General features: G+C 36.2%; 1 protein-coding gene across 3 annotated transcripts in view; it reads right to left on the bottom strand.

Annotated features, from left to right (window-relative positions):
- Positions 1–19,501, bottom strand: part of LOC150100538 (uncharacterized) — a 198,564-nt gene that overhangs the window by 40,710 nt on the left and 138,353 nt on the right. For all 3 annotated transcript variants that reach the window (XM_090401331.1, XM_090401333.1, XM_090401332.1), the window contains one exon: positions 14,704–14,755. In XM_090401331.1, coding sequence (XP_090257457.1) covers positions 14,713–14,755 — 43 coding nt within the window. In that variant the 3' untranslated portion in view covers positions 14,704–14,712. The remainder of the gene's footprint in view (positions 1–14,703; positions 14,756–19,501) is intronic.

The raw sequence follows: 19,501 nt of genomic DNA, 5'->3' as shown, positions 1-19,501 counted from the left end.
TTGGAATGGTTGGGGACATTTGTCATATACGAATTACGAGTATAGGGTAAGAAGTTAGGAGTTATATTTTTCTCTGGGTGATGATGATGATGCAATAGAACCTTTTGAGGGTAATGGTGTGAATACTGTTAGACAGAAGTTACAGCCAATGGCTTTGTCAAGAAAAGATCAGAAAGTCATTGGACAGGATGTAGATTTCCTACTTTTTAGCTCTTCCAAAATCCACTTTGGATGAGTTGTTAGTGTTTTCTTGCAGCAATAACACAGTTTAATATGAAGATGGAATTTTGGATGAGAGCCAGTTATGGTATTATTATTATTATTACGGGCAACTCCAAGGAGTCCTTAGACTCATCGAGGGAGGCCCTAAAAATCATGTCAACAACTATTCAGCTTCCACACAGTATCTATCATACCTTGCCTTGGACCCACTCACAGTCATGGCACTCACAACAGACTCTGGCAACTTATTCCACTCGTACACTACTCTCCATGCAAAAAACCTAGTTCTAACACTTTTGCTAACCACACTCTTGCCCAGTTTCCATGGATGGCCCCTAGTCCTCCCACCATTAGACCTGTTCTGAAAGATATCCTCTGAATTAATCTTATAGAAACCCTTCAGTAATTTGAATGTTTCAATCATATCACCCCTCTTCCGCCTATCAACCGATGTCTGCAACCCACAAATCTTCAACCTGTTCTCATAAGGTTCATTCCATAGACCTGCTATCATCTTGGTCACTGGCCTCTGGATCCTCTCAACCTCCTCCCCATCAAGAAGAAACCAAGGCGCCCAAATCTGGGCACAGTAGTCAAGATGGGGTCTAATGGGGTCGTACTTGAATCTTCACTTGTGCAGCCTTAGCCAACCTTTTAGAGAACCAAGGCACCAGGAATGTAGAATTAATACAAAATGTTACAAAGCAAATAAAGAGATATGATATTTTGATCATTCTTCTTCTTCCTTTTCCCCTCTTTTACCTTGTGGTGTTGAGGGTTTTCTATACATTTAACCGCAACTGACACAAGGATAAGGTTGTTAGCCTTATGTCTTCCGGTGTATCCTATGTCGGTAGAAACATTGAGCTCTCAAGACCGGTTTGTCTCCTTGCGGGATGAAAAATCCTACATAAACTGGGAAGAAAACCCAGCAGTACATGCCCAAGACCGGCTATCTTGGCTATGTCTGAGAAGGAATCTAAGCTCCTCACATCAGTGATGAGAATAGAACCCAGGACACTCCTTTCCTAGGCATATGGTTATGAAGCGCATAGCCACTTGGCTAACCGCACAGACTAATATATAGTCAAAAGGACTTGTGTTTCATGAAAACATAAGTCTTTTGAAAACGTTTGAAATTGCAAGTGATTTAAGCAGTTTTTATTTGTGTTTAGCAATGAATATTCCATCTGCTCCTTTCTTACTTTAATCACCATTACCCCAAAATAGTATAATATTGCTCAGAAGTATCTCAGCTATTTTAGGCTTTATTTTCTCTGTAACAACAATTTGCTTGCATGCCTAATTCTGTACTTGTTTTCCTTTGATGCTTCTGGGTTTGATTATCCTTATTTCTGCTGAGGATGATTTGGTTTCATCAATAGTTTAATAATGACCTTTTTTTTTGTTCCAATTCCCTGACTAAAATACCAATCGCCTTGTTAAACCATGTAATGGCCTAACTCATATGACATCTGATCATGTTGCATATCAGTATTTGTGCATGGTTTAAGCCAGTATAGAATACATTGTAGCGACTAAATCCAAAATTTCAGCCAGTTCTTGTTTGTTTAGTATCCAACATATTCGTAATGGTGAAATGCACTATGATAATGAGGATTGGACATTGGATCATCGCTCTGGCCAGTTCTTCAACATCCATTACACTATAACGAGGTGTCCTGCCATTTATCTAGCTTTATTCTTTAAAGCAGTCATTTTCCTTATGGTGATCTCAAACATGAAAAATATATTATTTTATGGCTATTTAGCTAATTTTCTCAGAAATAATAAGGTTGGTCGATTGGTAGAGCCTCTGCTACGAATGGCTCATAAAAAAAGTTAAGCAAGTTTGAGTGCGGTTATTAGTTGGAAGGGTTTCAATCGTTTGATGCTGTTGGCACACTCTCCCTCGATGAGTCTTTGGACTCCCTGGTGGTGTCACAAAATAATAATAATAATCATAATAATAAGAATAAGAATAATACCCATGAAAAAGGTAAATGAACTTAACAATTTTCAAATTAATTCAAGTAACAAAAGAAGATTTAATAGTTAGCACATTAATAATTACAAAACTGAACAGTAAAGTAAATCATTTATAATACTAAAAATAGAGAATAATATAATATAACACTACAAAAGTGAATTGAAAGAAAAAGTACATAAATATATTAAACATTATTAAACCTAAAATACTCAACTAGCTTTGTATGCCACCATACACTATGACAAGAGCATGCCTGTTTTACATTAAGAGTTAAATAAATAGACAGAAAGCATATCACAGTAAGCAAGAAAATAATACAATACAATGGATAAAAATTCGAATTCCGGCAGGAGGCATTTCATTGGAATGTTGTGTAAAGAAGGCTTCCGTTTCAGATAAATTTTTTGGAATAATTAATTGTAAATAAGTGTGTGTTTATGACTATAGATTTGCTGTAAAAGTTGTGGGCTTGTTAGTTCAAGTTTTTATGAAATCCTTAAACTTAGAGCTTAATATTGTAACCGGCAAAGAAAAGATGCCGACGGCGTTGTCTTTGCAGGAATTTAATTTTGATTTCAGTTGTTTTGTGAAATGTAAGGTGTGCTATATGTATTTTCATTCAATTATGTAGTAAGTTTTGGATATTTAACCATGCAATATTCCCCAGGGTGACGTATTACCCCAGGTGACTTCATTTTCTTCTACACATTAGTCGAGGTGTGCACAGCGCTTCCCGCACCCAGTTATATTCTAACCAACACTCATTCTCCACATCAGTCAGTGAGTGAGTATAGCTCATGAAGTACGTGTCGTTCTGTAAGATCATTGGGGGCGATAGCATACCCTGGTGAGCATTAGTGCGTGTTAAATTTGTGTTAGGCATCACAGCTATTTCTATGAATGTCAATGATGAATGTTTTGAAGATTTCATTAATACTGCTTTGAACGAAAACCTGATTATGAAATTGAGTACGATAGTGACAATAATGAACATAATGAAGAAGACCATGTTGGGAGTGATCCTAATTATGCATCTGAACAAAGTGCTTTAGAAGATGAATAGATGACATTGTTCACAATTCTGATCCTGTAATAAAAGGTAAGAATGGCTACGAATGGTCTTCTAATCCACCACCAGCATCCAGAACCCCCTCTCGTAACATAGTTTTGAGAATTCCTAGGACACAGGGTGAAGCAAAAAAAATGACAAATGAGACTGAGGACTGAGGAAATTTCTCATCAGAAAGTGTCATGTACTTCAGATACGAAGTTCATAGGTTCAACTGACGATATTGAAATTAGAGTCCTAATCGAACTTTTATACATTTCTAGTCAAAAAAAGACAACCATCTCAATACAAAAGAAATGTGGTCTCCTTTTGGTGCATCAATTTATCGTGCCGTTATGAGCGAAGTGCGATTCCGATTTTTGATAAGCTGTCTTCGTTTCAATGACAAAGATCTTAGGGACTGCGAGGATAAATCTGCACCTATAAGAGTTCTATGGGACAAATTCATTTGCCACTGCACTGTATCATACATTCTTCATGAATTCTGTACTATTGACAAACATGTCTTGTCTTTTAGGGGGGGGGGGATTGTCCTTTCCATATCTACATTCCCACTAAACCTGACAAATACGGAATGAAAATAGTTTGTATGTGTGATGCTAGAACATTCTACATGCTCACAGCTATCCCATACATTGGGAAAGAGAATTTTAGACCAAATCTATTGCTGCTCCCTATGTACTATGTAAAAGTTCTATCTAAAGCAATTCACGGAACAAAGCGAAACATAACCATGGATAACTGGTTTACTTCTATTTCTCTAGCAGAAATGATGCTCAAAGATTATGACCTTACCATAGTAGGTACACTTAGGAAGAACAAACCAGAAAAATTCTGCGTCATTTTAGCCTAATAAGAAGAAAGAAGTGCTTTCTTTCCAAATCGCTTTTGACCGAGAAAAGACATTGGTATCATTTTGTTCAAAGAAGGGGATCTGTGCTCATGCTGTCAACAATGCACAGTGACAAGAAAGTTGATGAGGTCTCTAAGAAACCAGAAGTTATACTTTTTTTATAACAACACAAAAGATGGTGTTGACAGTTTGACCGGACGGCTCACAACTACACAACAAGCTGCAAATCTAGAAGATGGCCTCTGCGCTATTTTTATGGGATGCTGTATCAAGCAGGAATCAACTTGCAGATAATTCTTCATTCAGCAACTAAGAAAAAGATGATTAGGTGCCAATACTTGAATAATTTGGGCTTGAATCTTGCGACTCCACACATGAAAAGGAGATTGGTTCAGCCACTGTCTAGAGAACTTACGAATATCATAAAGAAAGTTCTGAACATCCAAGGTGACGAAGACACCAATGCTGGTCCTGCTGAGGCTGAGGGACCTCCAGAACCAAAAGTGAAGAAGCAAGCTAAATAGCAGATCTGTCCACGAGCAAAGGATTGGAAAACCAAAGTTCAGTATGTAATATTTTTGTGTGTGCGGATCACAGGAAAGACATTCGTGATTAATGTGCTAGAAAGAATTAACGTTCTACGTGGTTTATAAACTGATTTCGATGCATTTTAGTCTTCTTCAAACTCTTATCAGATTTACCAACTACAAATCATTCGCATGGTAGAGAAATGTTTTTGCGTAATATATTACTAAAGCAAACATGAATTTTTGTTTATTTTGTATAAATAAGTTCTTCGTTTGTATTGTAAGGTATTTTTTTGTTCATGTACATTTTAACCGAAACCTAACAACACATTTGCACAAGAAAAATTAAAATATATTCATTTTTTTTTATGTTTTCGTAGAAAGTATGATACTTGGTAAATATCAGTAAAAAATTTAAATTACACAATATTGTATTTTATTTTATATTTTCCCTTCCTTTTTCTCCTTTTAAAATATCGTAGTAGGTAAAATCTGTTAATAGCTTGGGCTATCTGAACACAATAACAGTTTCAATTACCTATAGTGGAGGAGAGGGAGGGGGAGAGAAGAAATTTCGTGTGCTGACAACATACCCCCAGATGAGCAGTGATGATGTCCAAAAAAGTGTGAGTAGTCCAGGGTTAAGGCGGATGGAAGGAGAGTACGTGCGAAGTGTGATCTGAATAAGGACTTGATGAGTGGTAACTTATTGGTAACTGAAAGTGTTAGTAGCAAGAATGCCAGGAGGAGAATGATTGCTCGTCTGATAGAAAAAAAAAAGGAACAGTGTAAAAGAGCAGCGAAAGGATGGTAAAAAAGTCCTGAAAAAGCGAACGAGCGATCTGTTGAACTTAATAATCGATGATAAGAAAGACGGAAGCAATACGAATGTAATGGAAGTCGAAAAACAGAGTGCAATTAAAAGTATAGAGAATGAGAGAACATGTGTGCAAGGCAACAGGGAAAAGGACAGACTCAGGATGAACAGGGGGGAACACAGCATGAGAAAGGATGTTAATGTGTGTGTATGTAGACATGAAGGAAAGAGAATGACCTGCGATCAAGGGAAAATAGTTGGATTTGAAGAAGTTTCTAAGATGAATAAGGAGAAAAAGAAATGGCTCAAGTTAAGTAGAGAAGTCACATCTAATAAGTGGTATCAGTGAAACTTGCTTTAGATCCAGGAATAAGCTGTTATGTTTGTATACAAATGCTAGAAATGTTAGAAACAAAGCAAATGAAATGGCTGCAATAATTGAATTTCTTCACCCAAGAACTGTTGGAATAAATGAGACATGGTTGGATGAGGATGACATCCTGAAAGGAATAGAGATGGAAAGGTATGATGCGTTTTATGGAGATAAAAAGGGCAAAACAGGAGTGGGAGTGGCATGATGATAGAGAAAGAGTTATGTCCATACAAGCTAGAGATTCAATAGGAAAATAGTGCCAGTGGTTTTGAGGCTGTGCTATATATATATATGGTGTGAGATAGAGGTGAATGGAAATACTTATTGGGTATTGTTATAGACCTGCTAATGTGGATGGTAGTGACCATGAAATGCATAATCAAATTAGCTAAACAAATAAGAAAAGGTTGTATCATTATGGGAGATTTTAATTATGGAGATATAAACTGGGATGATGAGATAGCAACTGGAAGTAAAGAAAATGAGTTTTTGAGGGACAACCTACCTCAGGCAGTATGTACAGAGGGCACATGAGGATTGAAGGTCTTGGATTTGATCATCTCATCAGAAGATATTGTTATAAATGAGGTGTTAAATCACCCTCCAGTTGTGAGAGTGACCATGAAGTGGTTACCAGCAGTGCGAGGAAAGGGTATATGTGGAACTACAAGGCTGGTGATCATGAGAAGCTCAGGAGACAGCTTGCAGGTGTAGCATGGAATGAGGAGTTGACTGGAAAGGAGATAAATGCAGCTTGGGTAATATTCAAGAATTATCTAGTAGAAGCAATGTCTAAATGTATTCCAGTGGTTAGAAGGTTAAATAAGATAGATGTGAAATGGATGAATGAAGAGATTAATCATGGAACACAGAGGATTACAAAGAATAGGCAAGGAAGGTGACTTGGTTGGTAAGGATAGGAAAAGTGAAGTAGGACAGCAGTTAGTTAATGAAGCCAGAATGAATCCTTGGGAGTTCTTTAGATATGTAGAAATAAAAAAAAGAATGATTATGGAAGGATTGATTGGAGAAAATGGTATAAGAACTGCTGCAGAAGACATTCTTGAGATACTTAATGAGCAATTCATAAAGGTCTTTCATTCTTATTAATGTGAAATCAATGTGACAAACGGAAAATCACCTGGAGAACAAAAGTTACGTTCAGAACTATATAAATACTCAGGAACAAGACTCAAAGAAAGACTCTTATTATTTTAAAATAAAATTTATTCAACTGGTATCCCCCCCCCCCATAGAATGGAAAAAAGCAGTTGCGATTCCTATCTTTAAAAAAGGTAATAGAGATTACCCTAAAAACTAAAGAGGTGTCAGTATACTAAATTCCTGTTACAAAATATATAGCAGAATTTTAAATAGAAAACTAATGAAATATTCCGAAAACTTTATTTTAGAAGTACAGAATACATTTAGAAAATGACGATCATGTATAGACCCGGCCTTTTGCTTAAAATTAATAATAGAGAAAAGAAGAGAATATAATTTAGAAACACATATTGCATTTATTGACTTTGAAAAAGCATTTGACAAAGTTAAAAGAAGCATTTTATTTAACCTATTAAAAGAAGGACAAATACCAAATAATATCCTAAAAGCTATCACAAGTATATATGAAAATAATCAAATACAAATAAGATTAAATCACGAGCTAAACCAAGAGAGATAAACAAAGAGGTCTGACAGGGATGTCCCCTCTCGGCAACTCTTTTTAATATTTATTTAAATGAAATAATAATAAATTGGAATAAAAATTTACATCAAGGAATTAAACTTTCACCTACAGTGAACTTAAACACTCCATTCATTGCCGACGACCAAATGATAATTACAAATTCCGAAGATAACTTACAGAGAGCTATTTTAGATCTAAATGAGATATACAAAGATTATGGTATGATAATATCAACAGAGAAATCAAAATCTATGGCCTTTAAAGGACAAGATCCAGCAAGAACTAAAATAATAATAGATAACAAGATCTCAGAACAGGTGAGTTCATTTTTAACTAGCTAGGATGTATGATCACTTATGAAAATGAAAAAGACATAAACGTAAAAATTGCAAAATAGTTAAAAGTAACAGGTGTAATTAACTCTATATTTAAACAAATCTAGTTCAAAAACAAACCGGATTAAAAGTATACAATATATTAGCCCTACCAGTCTTAATGTATGGAAATCTGGACAATAAAACAAAAAGACAAACAAAGATTAACAACAGCAGAAATGAAGTTTATGAGAAAAACTGCAAAGTATACCCTATTTGATCATAAAAGAAACGAAGAAATTATGAAATAATTAAATCAGGAATTAGTAATAGAAAAAATTAAAAAATATAAACACAAGTGGATGAAACACGTTCAAAGAATGAAAACAGAAAGATTACCAAAACAAGCCTTAAAGTACAAGCCTTAGGAAAAAGAAAACCAGGACGTCCTCTTAAACGATTCAACGATGACTTCTAAGGCCGGAACAGGCCATTCTAGGCCTAAATCTTTGATATGCATGATGATGATGATGATGATGATGATGAATGTGACGTCATGCAGAGTTCGAGAGCAGTTGATGATGAGGAGGAGAGACTGACTGTAAGTGAACAAGAGGTATATCGGAAACTGAGCAAACTTGATGTTATTAAGGCAGTGAGACTTGATAATACATCACCATTTATCTGAAGGAATGTGCCAGAGAGTTGGCATCTGCTTTGACATATTTGTTTAATATGAGATGAGTTGCAATGGGTAACGTTCCAAAGGAGTGGAAGGAAGGTAAGATTGTTTCACGTAATAAGGGAGGTGACAGAACTCAAGCATCAAATTATAGGTCAGTCTGTGTGTCAGATGTAGTGGTTAAAGTGTTGGAGAGGCTAGTGAGAATCAGGATTCAAAATTGGGTTGACAACAATGGTATTATCTTTGATGGACAGCATGGATTTGCCAAAGGGAGATCATGTTTTAGTAATCTATTTATTTTTACAACAAGGTAACAGTTTCATTAGACAAAAGCGATGGATACACAGTAGTATACTTAGGTTTTGCAAAGACTTCTGATAGATTACCATGATAAGTTGATAGTCAAATTAGAGTGAACTGGGTTGGATATTAGACTAGTGCATTGGATTGGAGATATCTGATAGGTATCAGCAAGTTGTGCATAGAGGAGCAATATCCCGAAAGAGGAAAGCCACTAGTGGTGTGCCTGAGGGGTCTGTTTTAGGGCCATTACTCTTTAACCTGCATATTAATGATATTGGGGAAAGATTTGAATGGGGATATTCAGTTTTTTGCAGATGATGCAAAGCTGGGATGAACTATGAGGTGTAGAGTAGATGTTGTGATCTTACAAGAAGACTTAAATAGACTGAGTCAATGTGCATGGGAGTGAGGATGCTAGTTCAATGTTGCAAAATGTAAGGTTTTAAAATTTGGAAAACAAAGATGGGATATAGAATTTATGTTCGGTGGGGATGTGTTGTTTGAGTTGTTGGAAATAAGAGATCTTGAGGTGATGGTAAATAAGGATCTAAAGTTTGCAAAATTGTGAGGACAACACAACGAATTCTGGGAATGATGCGGAGGACTTGTAGACGTAAGGAGATTCTTACATTGATTCCATTGATTGTTCCATTGTATAAGGCTCTGATTAGGCCACACACGCGCTACTGTGCGCAGATTTGGTCACCTGGTTTTCAGACGGACGAAGAGATGTTGGAAAGGATCCAGAGATACTTTCTAAGGTAGTTTCTGATCTCTGGAATGTCGAATATGAGGAAAGGATGAGAAGATGCAATTTACAGAGTATAGTGGATAGGAGAAAGAGGAGTGATATGATAGAGACGTACAAGTTGGTAAGGGGTTGTTATAGGATCAATGTTGAAGAGATTTTTCATAAAATGGTAGGAGATCAGAGTAGAACAAGAGGTCATTCCTGGAAGCCGTATAAGAAGGGAGTGAGAAGCAGGTGCTTTTACATGTATAGTTGTGAATAATTGGGATGTGTTGCCTGAGTGTGTTGTGTCTTCAGAAATTTGAATGTGTTTGAGGTGTGGTATGAAGAGCTGTGTATGACAAAGGGACCTCCTAGATGAGTATTTGACTCCTTGTAGTTTTAGAGTAATAATAATTAAGATAAGGAATGCAGGTGCCTGTGTAATCCTCCTGAAATTGTGTTTTCATCCATAGCATTAGGCCACCAGAAGAAAGACAGTTATAAGTAGGGGCGTGTGCTCAGTGGTGTAACTAGAGCTTTTGCTGCCCGAGGCAGTCCCTGAGTTTGCCTCCATTCTCAATACACACCAAAAATACTACAAAAAGTCAAAACGACGTATAGCGAATTAAATTAAAACACTATTTTTATTTCTGAAGTAAAACTTTAATTTCAACATTCTGTTAGCAAAATCGTCGATGATATTGGCGAAGTCTATTTTATTGTAATGAAGGTAATTCTTAATCAATTTCATTTAGGAAAACTTCTCTCACAACTAGAAACACTTACAGCAATTGTGAGGAAAATTCGCAGTGGTATTACAATATTTGGGAATGAGTTCTCAAGATTGTATTTTAGAATTAACTGCAAAAGTTCAAAAAGGTTCAAAGTGCTGCCTGGGGGAGTTCCGCCCCTTCCACTCCTCCCTAGCTACGCATCTGCATGTGCTGGTAATTTTTAACAACTACCTCAGTAAAGAAACAAGAAAAAAACATGGCAGGTTTTCCCTTTGTGAGATTTACAACCCCCCCAAAAGTATAAATAAATTCCATTACCAGCAAATGTCAGCTCAAAATTAATCCAATGATGACCTTACTTAGTTCATGACAGTTATCGTCCTCTAGCAAGAGGGTTGCAGCAGATAAGCAGCTCTTCTCCATTTCTCTCTGTCTGTTGCTTCCATCATTCTTAAACCAGTCCATTCCACGATGTCATTAAACCACTCTCTAGTTGGTCTTCCACGTCTTCTCTTTCCCTCAACTTTCCCTTGTAATATAGTTCTTGTCAGGTGTCCCGAAGAACCTCTCAGAAGATGTCCTGCAAATCTGGTCTTTCTTTGCATAATATTCTTTAGAAGTGTTCTTTCCATCCAAACTTGTCTTAAAACTTCTTGATTTGATATTCTTTCTGTATAGCTAATCTTTGCCATCTTTCTATAACACCACATTTCCAATGCATTAATTCTTTGCATATCTCTCTTTCTGAGTGTTCATGACTCCCTTCCATAACTTGCAATACTCCAAACTGTTGCTTTAACTATTCCAATTCTAACGCCTATTTTAGTGTTCTTGTTTATTAAAAGAACCCGGGGCAGAGCTGATTACTACCGGGTGCGTCCCCAGGTGGCGGATCGGGGAACAGCCTTCAGATATGGAGGTTAGCTGCGATATAAGAGCAATCTGGCGAATAAGCAGCCGTGGACCAACAGCGACTGAGCTATCAGGGCGTGGGGGAGCAGAAGTGGCAACTCTGTCTCACTTAAAACCTCACAAAGCCCAATGACAACTCTGTGACATGGCGAGTAGTGCCGCCATTAAATAAGTACCTGCTGGGGTCACCGCCCCTGACATTGGGAAGCAGCATTGTCAGTACTGACACTGGACAAATGGACAGGAAAGAGCAGTGCACAACTGCTCAGATTAGCACAAGAGCGCAGTTTGTTCGCCAAGATGGTCGCTGACCTTCGATAGAAGATAGCACAATAATAAGAAGAAGTTTATTAAAATTCTCTTCATTTACATAAATGCCGATTTAGCTTTGCCTATTCTATTTCTAATGTCCAACTCTGAAGTTCCTTTCTCTGAGATCCAGCTACCTAAATATTGAAATCTTTCCACTTATTCTTAAATCTTTCCTCCACATCGTATTTTTTACATTATCTCCTATTTTTCTACCCATTATCATTATCTTGGTCTTTTTTGTGTTAATTCTTAGTCCATACTCTTTACAAGAGTTTTCAACTCTTTGAATAATTTCTTGTAACCCATTTTCCCTTTCTGCCATCACCACTACATCATCCACATATCTTAAGTTATTAATGATTCTTCCGTTTATTTTTATTCCTTCTTCTACATCCTCAAGTGCCTCTCTGAACATTTGTTCACTATAAAAGTTAAACAATAATGGCGATAACTTGCATCCTTTTCTGACTCCTCTCTACACCGGGAATTCTCCTGTTTCCTCTCCATTTACACATTCTGACGTTATTTGTGACCAATATAATCTCTTTATATATCAGTATTTTCTAGAATGTCAAAAAGCCTTTCATGTTTCACTGTATCAAATGCCTTTTCAAAATCTAGAAATCCCCAAAACAACTTTCCACCATGGTTTTGTGTTTTCTCCCCAGTGTTTCTTAGACAAGTTATAGCCTCTGTAGTTCCTCTGTTGGTTCTGAATCCAAACTGTTCCTCATTCATTTCTTTTTCTATTTTATTCCTAATTCTCTCTAAAATTATTTGCACCAGAATTTTTGCTGTGTGAGTTATAAGACTTATCGTTCTAAAATTGTTACAGTCTAAAACTCCCCTCTTTTTTGGAATGGGGATAAAAATTGATCTTCTAAACTCCTCTGGTAATTCTTGTCCTTCATAAATTCCGTTAATAATTTGCCATAATACTTCCATACCTTTTTCACCTATATTCCTTATAAGTTCTATCTGTATACCATCTATTCCAGGCGATTTTCCTTCTTTCATCTTTTGAATTGCTAGATTCCATTCCTCCCTCATGATGCACAGTCTCTGCTCTTTCCTTTGATTTTATCCTCTTTCTCCTGTCTTCATAAAGTTTACTTACATATTCTTCCCATATCTGTAATATCTTCTCTTTTTCTATCAGAATTTCACCTCTTTCATTGTTGATTGCGCCAGTCCTTAGCATCTTTCTCCTTCCTGTCATCATATTAACGTTTTTATAAACACCTGTTATGTCCTTTCTTTCTGCCTTTGCTGTTGTATCTTTACTTATTTCATCTAACCACTCTTCCTTTATCCTTCTTATCTCTCTTTGTATCTCCCTACTCAAGTCTTTATACTGCTTTTTTTCTCCTCTGTTTTACTATTAACTAACTTTCTTCTTTGTGTTATTTCCCTCAAACTATTTTCCGTCATCCATGGTTTCTTTCTTTTCTCTCTTTCCTCTTCTTTTTTGACAATTATATAAATGCAAAATCTTTGACAGACATCTAGCATGGACTTGTTAATATCATCTTAAGAAAATGACCATAAAATTAAGCAGATGTTTCTTGAAAAATCATATTCCTGTAAAACGTCTAGCAGAGATAATTTCTACACTGCTGCATAGGGAAGGGGAAGAAAAAAGAGAGCTGAAATCAATGTCCTCTGGCTGGACTTACCTTATCCCCATATACAAGCTTATTACCTAAATACTGGCCATTGTGGATTGAAGTGTGTGCTACTGCACAGCCTATAGCCATTGTTGGTTTAACAACTGGTTTGCAAAATTCTTAAAAATTTAACTATCAGCTTAAATGAGAGGCAGTGTGAATTGGCTCCAGCATACCACTGGTTATAAGTTTAATTCTAGTTGCCGACTAGGTGAACTTTTCTAAGTTTTCCTTTCTTTAGCTGGTTCCTGAGTTAATGATCTCTGTCATGGTCAAGTGCAAACAGAATTTTCTCACAGAAATTCAGGTTTTAACTCCAATTAAAACAAACAAACAAACAAACAAACTGCAGAAGCCACACAGTGACAAATCTTAGGTTTATCATAGTGAGTTCTACAGTGTTTAAATTTCTTGACTATGACAAACCCTACGGTTTAGGGCTACAAGATGCAGGTAATTGTTGGTCATACTATCTCTTTTGAAAAACTTTGATCCATTGATTGTTTGGGCTCATTATCAGCAGAGGCTTGAAGAATGGCGACTTGCTGTTTTTCCAAGGGGCTGCAACTTTGGAAAATAAAAGACAGATGAGATATTTTTATTTATTTTATTTACAATGATCACATGAAAGCAGATGCACTAGCTGTTATTGCCACATTCTACAACAAGGTGAGGTGTCATACCCAACATCTTTAAATGTGAGACTTGCATGAAGAACAAACTTGATGCAGGATGATGCCTCGTTTCATACTATATCGAGCAAGAGTGTGTTGCATTTCGAAGCTTCTTTAAATTTTCTGACAAAAGGATTGTGTTCAGTGTACAGGATGAATTGCATGGATTGTGTGAAAAGCTAACTGGAGTTCAGTTTTCTTTTTATTTTCAACATCTTTAAAATGTTCTCACTTGCAGATTTCTCTAAAATGTTCCATCTGGCCAATAAATTATTGCACTTATTAACTTCCCCAAATTTTCATTATCAGCAAAGAGCTGATAATCTCTAGCCAATCCATTCAAAATATCACTGAACAGAATAACAGACTGAACAAGTTGAACAAATACAGGTCCTTGCCTTCCCTTTTCTGACACACCGTGGTCCCCATTATACACAGCTTGCTGGTATGAGAGAAAGAGAAAGAAAGAAAGAAAGAAAGAAAGAAAGAAGAAAGAAATCTGTATGTAAGTAATTTGTTATCTACCTCCACCTTTCCCTTCTTGTACTGTATATTAATGTGGCATCCTAATTCTTCCTTATTCAATCTATTTATCACCTCACAAAATGGAAGGAAATTGCTAGAGCAAGACCTATATTTCACAAACACACTTCAAATACTATAAATGTACAAATTTTGTTAATTAAATGGTCTGAAAGAATTACTAAACTAAACCTATTTATGAATTATTTGTAGAAAGCAGCTTAAATTATTACAGATTTAAATGATGATGAGTTTGATATCTTCTGCTTTTTGTTTTGCTTTTTACTTAATTTTTTAATCACTCACCTCTCATTTCTAGGCAGCTTCCATTTTCATGCTGTAAGACTGCAGGCTTACTCTGTACAAAATAAACGTCCATGGATTAAAACAGAAAATACTTTTGAGAACAGGTTTAGTTAAGCTCCTAAAACTTATAGAATCTGTCTTAAATAACCAGTTAAACAAATCATTTTTGTAAATAACTGTTTTCAGCCTATATGGAGACAATGGCATAGCAATCTAATGTCGAACATAACCAGAGGTGGGCTGGTAACCCATCATGGTAAAGTTGTGTGTACTTAGACTTAACAGGAGTGATTTGCTTGAATTATAAAAAAAAGATCAAATAAAATAAAAAACGGACTACACTATTAATTCCTTGGTAGTGCTGTCCGTTGTTTTTTTCCTGATATGATGACAGTATACTGATACTGCCATCATATCAGGAACAAAATATTAATATGAGGACAAATAAGATCTGGATGCATATATAATATCATATATAGGGCAGATGCCAGAACAATAGTCATTATACAATTCCATTTTAATTATTTTATAATTTATTATTAAATACAGAAAATTTGCCCAGCCTGGCTGGTCGAGTGGTTAGCATGTCCGCTCTCCAGTCAAGAGGCTGCAGATTCGAATCCCGCCGTGGGCATGGACGTTTGTGATTGTCTGTGGAAATACTAGTGGTGGCGGTCGGCGATAAATGGTATTGGTGTAGTTGCGGTCAATTGGTGGATTGTAAGTGGTGGAAGCAGAGTTGTAGCGTAGATTCCCTCCCTCGATGAGTCATTGGACTCCCTTGAGGTGACTAATAATAATAATAATAATAATAATAATTTCTTCTTAACTGGATTTTCTGTCTTCTCTATTACTTCTGGTACTGTATAATAACAGACCATGATTCCACTCTCTTCAACATCTCCATACCTGGATACAATAAACAAAGAAATAGATCATATTGGATCTTCAACAGTAGCTTGTTACAGGATACAGGTTATCTCTTTGGCTTATAAAAAACTGCATCAACATTCTCATCATGACATGCTTACCACACTACCAATTAGTGACTCTTCAGTCTTAAAGTCTACACTAAAAGGTGTCATCCATAAGTACAGTAAGAAGTCAAACCTGAATAGGCATTCAACTTTATATCTGAAGCTTGATGACCAGGCTCACAGAATACCAGTGTTTAGAAACTAGAGTCTTTTTGCATTTGGAACACTCAGCAAGAAGGATCGTAGTAAGATCATGATTCATGCACATAAACTTCATGTATGCACCCACAAAATATTACTAGTGATTAAAAAAATGTCAGCATACATCCACCAACATTCAATCCATTACAGGTAGCAGAAGCATCATAGAGGATCCCAGCACATCATTTATCAATACCACCAATAAAATCCTATCTAATGTGGAAGAGCTCTTGTCATTGATGCACTCTGAAGCAAGATTTCACATCATGTTATGCAGACCAGCAAAAATCTGTAATTTTCTAATTACAGATTTTTTAATTTTGGCAAGTTTCCATGGAATAAATGGGATTTTTTTTTTTTTTTACTGAATATTATCTAATAGCAAGTGATATGATTACTTCCAGAATCACCGAGTGATCAGTGCTTCCTGCAGCAACTTGGGTATTTCCTCCCTCAAGAACATTCATTGCAGTATGTACCAATGGATTCTCAGTTCGTATAATATCATATCAGTCTATAGGAGAGAATGACTACTAATTGGTTTTTTTGGGTCAAATATATTTATTTTAAACTAAGTTACACCAACTAGTTTCGCCAGCTGTGGCTGTTGGCTTCATCAGGGTTAAAATTATGTAAATGTAAGAACACTTAAACGGTAAAAAACTGTTTGCACTGAAACCATACATGGACCGAATACATTATAACTAAGATGAAAGCCAAACGGCTATTTTTTCTGGCGAAGTTAATTAAATTAAGGGGATAAAAATCCCTTATTGTTTTACAAAACTACGATCCAAGAGTCTCTTGGATCGTAGTTTTCGATCGTAGAGTTTCGCATACTGGCTGTAAAATAATAAGGGATTTTTATCCCCTTAATTTAATGGACCGAATACAGTTGCATTTTTATAAAAGCAGAAGAACGCGTACATCACACGTATAGCACGTGTATGATCTACTAGTTATTATGTAGGAACGTTCTGTAGTTGGCAGAAAAATTTAATTCTGGCATGTCGAAAGATCTAATGACGATCTTCCAGATCTCGGGCAGAATTAATCCTTGGTGTCTATTAAGGTTTTTTTCTGAACGGAGAACTGTTGTGGCTTCTTTTATCATTCGGGAGCGGAAATCCTCCTCTAAGTAGGGCATGGAGCTTTTATCCCATTCTATAATATGGTTAGTCCTAGCAAAATGAAAGGCTAACCTCGATTTGTCTTCTCTATTATTACTGACGTCTCCTATGTGTTCCTTTTTTCTGATTTCAAAACTTCTTGAAGTCCGGCCAATATAGTTTAAGCTGCACGACCAGGGTATGTTGTAAACTCCGGCATATTTGAAAAAAGGATGACTATCTTTTTGGAGATCTTAAGAATTGGCGAATGATCTGTGAAGGTTTAAAAGCTATTCGTATTCCATGTGGCTTGAGGAGTTTAGCAATCGTATTAGAAACTGTCCCTATAAACGGAATCACAATAGTAGAATTCTAATTTATATCTTCCGGTCGTCTTTATGGGTGGGGGGGGGGGTCACAGAAAAGAATCTTGTGGATCAATTTTCTAAGATAACCATTCTTTGTAAGAATATATGATATCAGGGATAGTTCATCTTGGAGGTCTTTATCATCAGTTGTAATGAGAGAGGCTCTATTTTTTTAATGCTAAGTTTCTGAGAAATATGGTGGGAAGAAGTGAAGTGTATCTATCTGTATTGGTTGGTTTGAGATAAACTGTAAGGCTGATGCGTCCATTTATTTGTTTTTTAATTAAAATGTCCAGAAATGGTAATTGGTTATCTTTCTCCAGTTCTAGAGTGAATTTAATTTTATGATTTAATTTAATTTAATTTAATTTTATGTAAAGCGTTGGTCTTGCTTAGGAAATCGAGCAAAACCTTTTCCGTGTTTTTCCAAACAATAAAAATATCGTCAACGTATCTCCACCAAACGGTGGGTTTAGGATCCAGTCGAGATAAAATTGTATTTTCAAATTTCTCCATAAAGAGATCAGCACATGGTGGTGAAAGAGGACTTCTCATTTCAAGGCCTGTTAATTGCCGGTGAAAGGTTTTATTCCATAGGAAAGAGTTAGAATTTAAACAATGGTGGAACAAAGAAGTAATGTCTTGAGGGAAGAAGTTTCCTAAAATGTCGATCCCTTCCTCTACTGGAATATTGGTAAATAATGATGTCACATTTCAGGTTTGCCAGAAGATCTGTATCGGAGATCGAGATGTTTAATTTATGCACGAAATGTTGTGAATTTTGCATGTAAGTATCCGAATTGCGGATGTGTGCTTTGAGAAAAAAAACTGCAAGGTGTTTAGATAATAAATATGTAGGCGAATTAATACCATCAACGACGGGGCGTAACGGTATTCCATTTTTATGGACTTTTGGAGAGCCGTATAGTCTCGGCGTTCGTGCATGAATAGACTCCAATCTCCGTTTTAAATCTGTTGACCAGCTATCCATATTATAATAAATCGTTGGTATCAATGTGATTCTTTAAAGTAGGATCGGAATCTAAAACACGGTAAGTAGATGTACCAGATAGTAAGTTGGGGATCTTATCTTTGTAATCACTAGTATTTAAGATCACTCTACAGTTGCCTTTATCAGCTTTTAAGATGATGATTTCTTTATCTTTCTTTAACCTAAACATAGCTCTTCTCTCTGGAGGAGTGATGTTTTTGTGCGGAGCTCATGAAGAAGAGAGAGTGATACTGCTTTTAAGTCTGAGATCATTAGCTATGGATTCCAGTAGCAACGAAACGAGTTTTTCTATATTGTATATGATGTCCACTTTAGGAATTAGATCAGGAGTAATAGAAACATTGAAGCCTTTTTTAAGTATTCTCACTCCTGGTTTTCATAGAACACGATCGGAGCAATTAAATATAACAGTGTTGTCCGGCAAACTAGGTTTTGACTGAAAATGTTTTTCTTAAAGAACATTGAATTTCTTGATTTGGCTTTGATTACTGATAGAAAAGGCCTTGTCATAAATATTATTTATCATTCTATCTAAACGTGACCATAAGTTGTGGTCTAAAGTATGGAAATATCCTCGTAAATCTGATAGCATTGAAAGTCTATTTGGCATAGTTCAAATTTGATATGATTTCCGCTTCCGAATGATAAAAGAAACCACAACAGTTCTCCGTTTCAGAAAAAAAAACTTAATAGAAACCAAGTATTAATTCTGCCCGAGATCTGGAAGATCGTCATTGGATATTTCAAGATGCCAGAATTAAATTTTTCTGCTAACTACAGAACGTTCCTACATAATAACTAGTAGATCATACACGTGCTATACGTGTGCTGTACGCGTTCTTCTGCTTTTATAAAAATGCAACTGTATTCAGCCCATTTATGGTTTCAGTGCAAACAGTTTTTTCGTGGTCAAACATAACCGTTTTATTATCATAATATCAGTCGTGTCTCCCAAAATGGTAACCTTACCAAGTGTGCATCTATATCCCAAATATCCCAACTTGCCGAGAGGTTAGCATATCCGCTCTCCAGCCAAGAGGCTGGGGATTCGAATCACAAACATCCATTGCCCACTCGCCGTAGGCACGAATGTTTGTGATTGTCAGTGAAAATACTAGTGGTGGTAGTGGC

The sequence above is a fragment of the Typopeltis vanoorti genome, chromosome 12, assembly GCF_054136105.1.
Source record: "Typopeltis vanoorti isolate ZY-2024b chromosome 12, IOZ_Tvanoo_1.0, whole genome shotgun sequence".
Lineage (NCBI taxonomy): Eukaryota > Metazoa > Arthropoda > Arachnida > Uropygi > Thelyphonidae > Typopeltis > Typopeltis vanoorti.
Note: the sequence above shows the minus strand (reverse complement) of the source record. Positions and strands in the feature narration are given on the sequence as shown.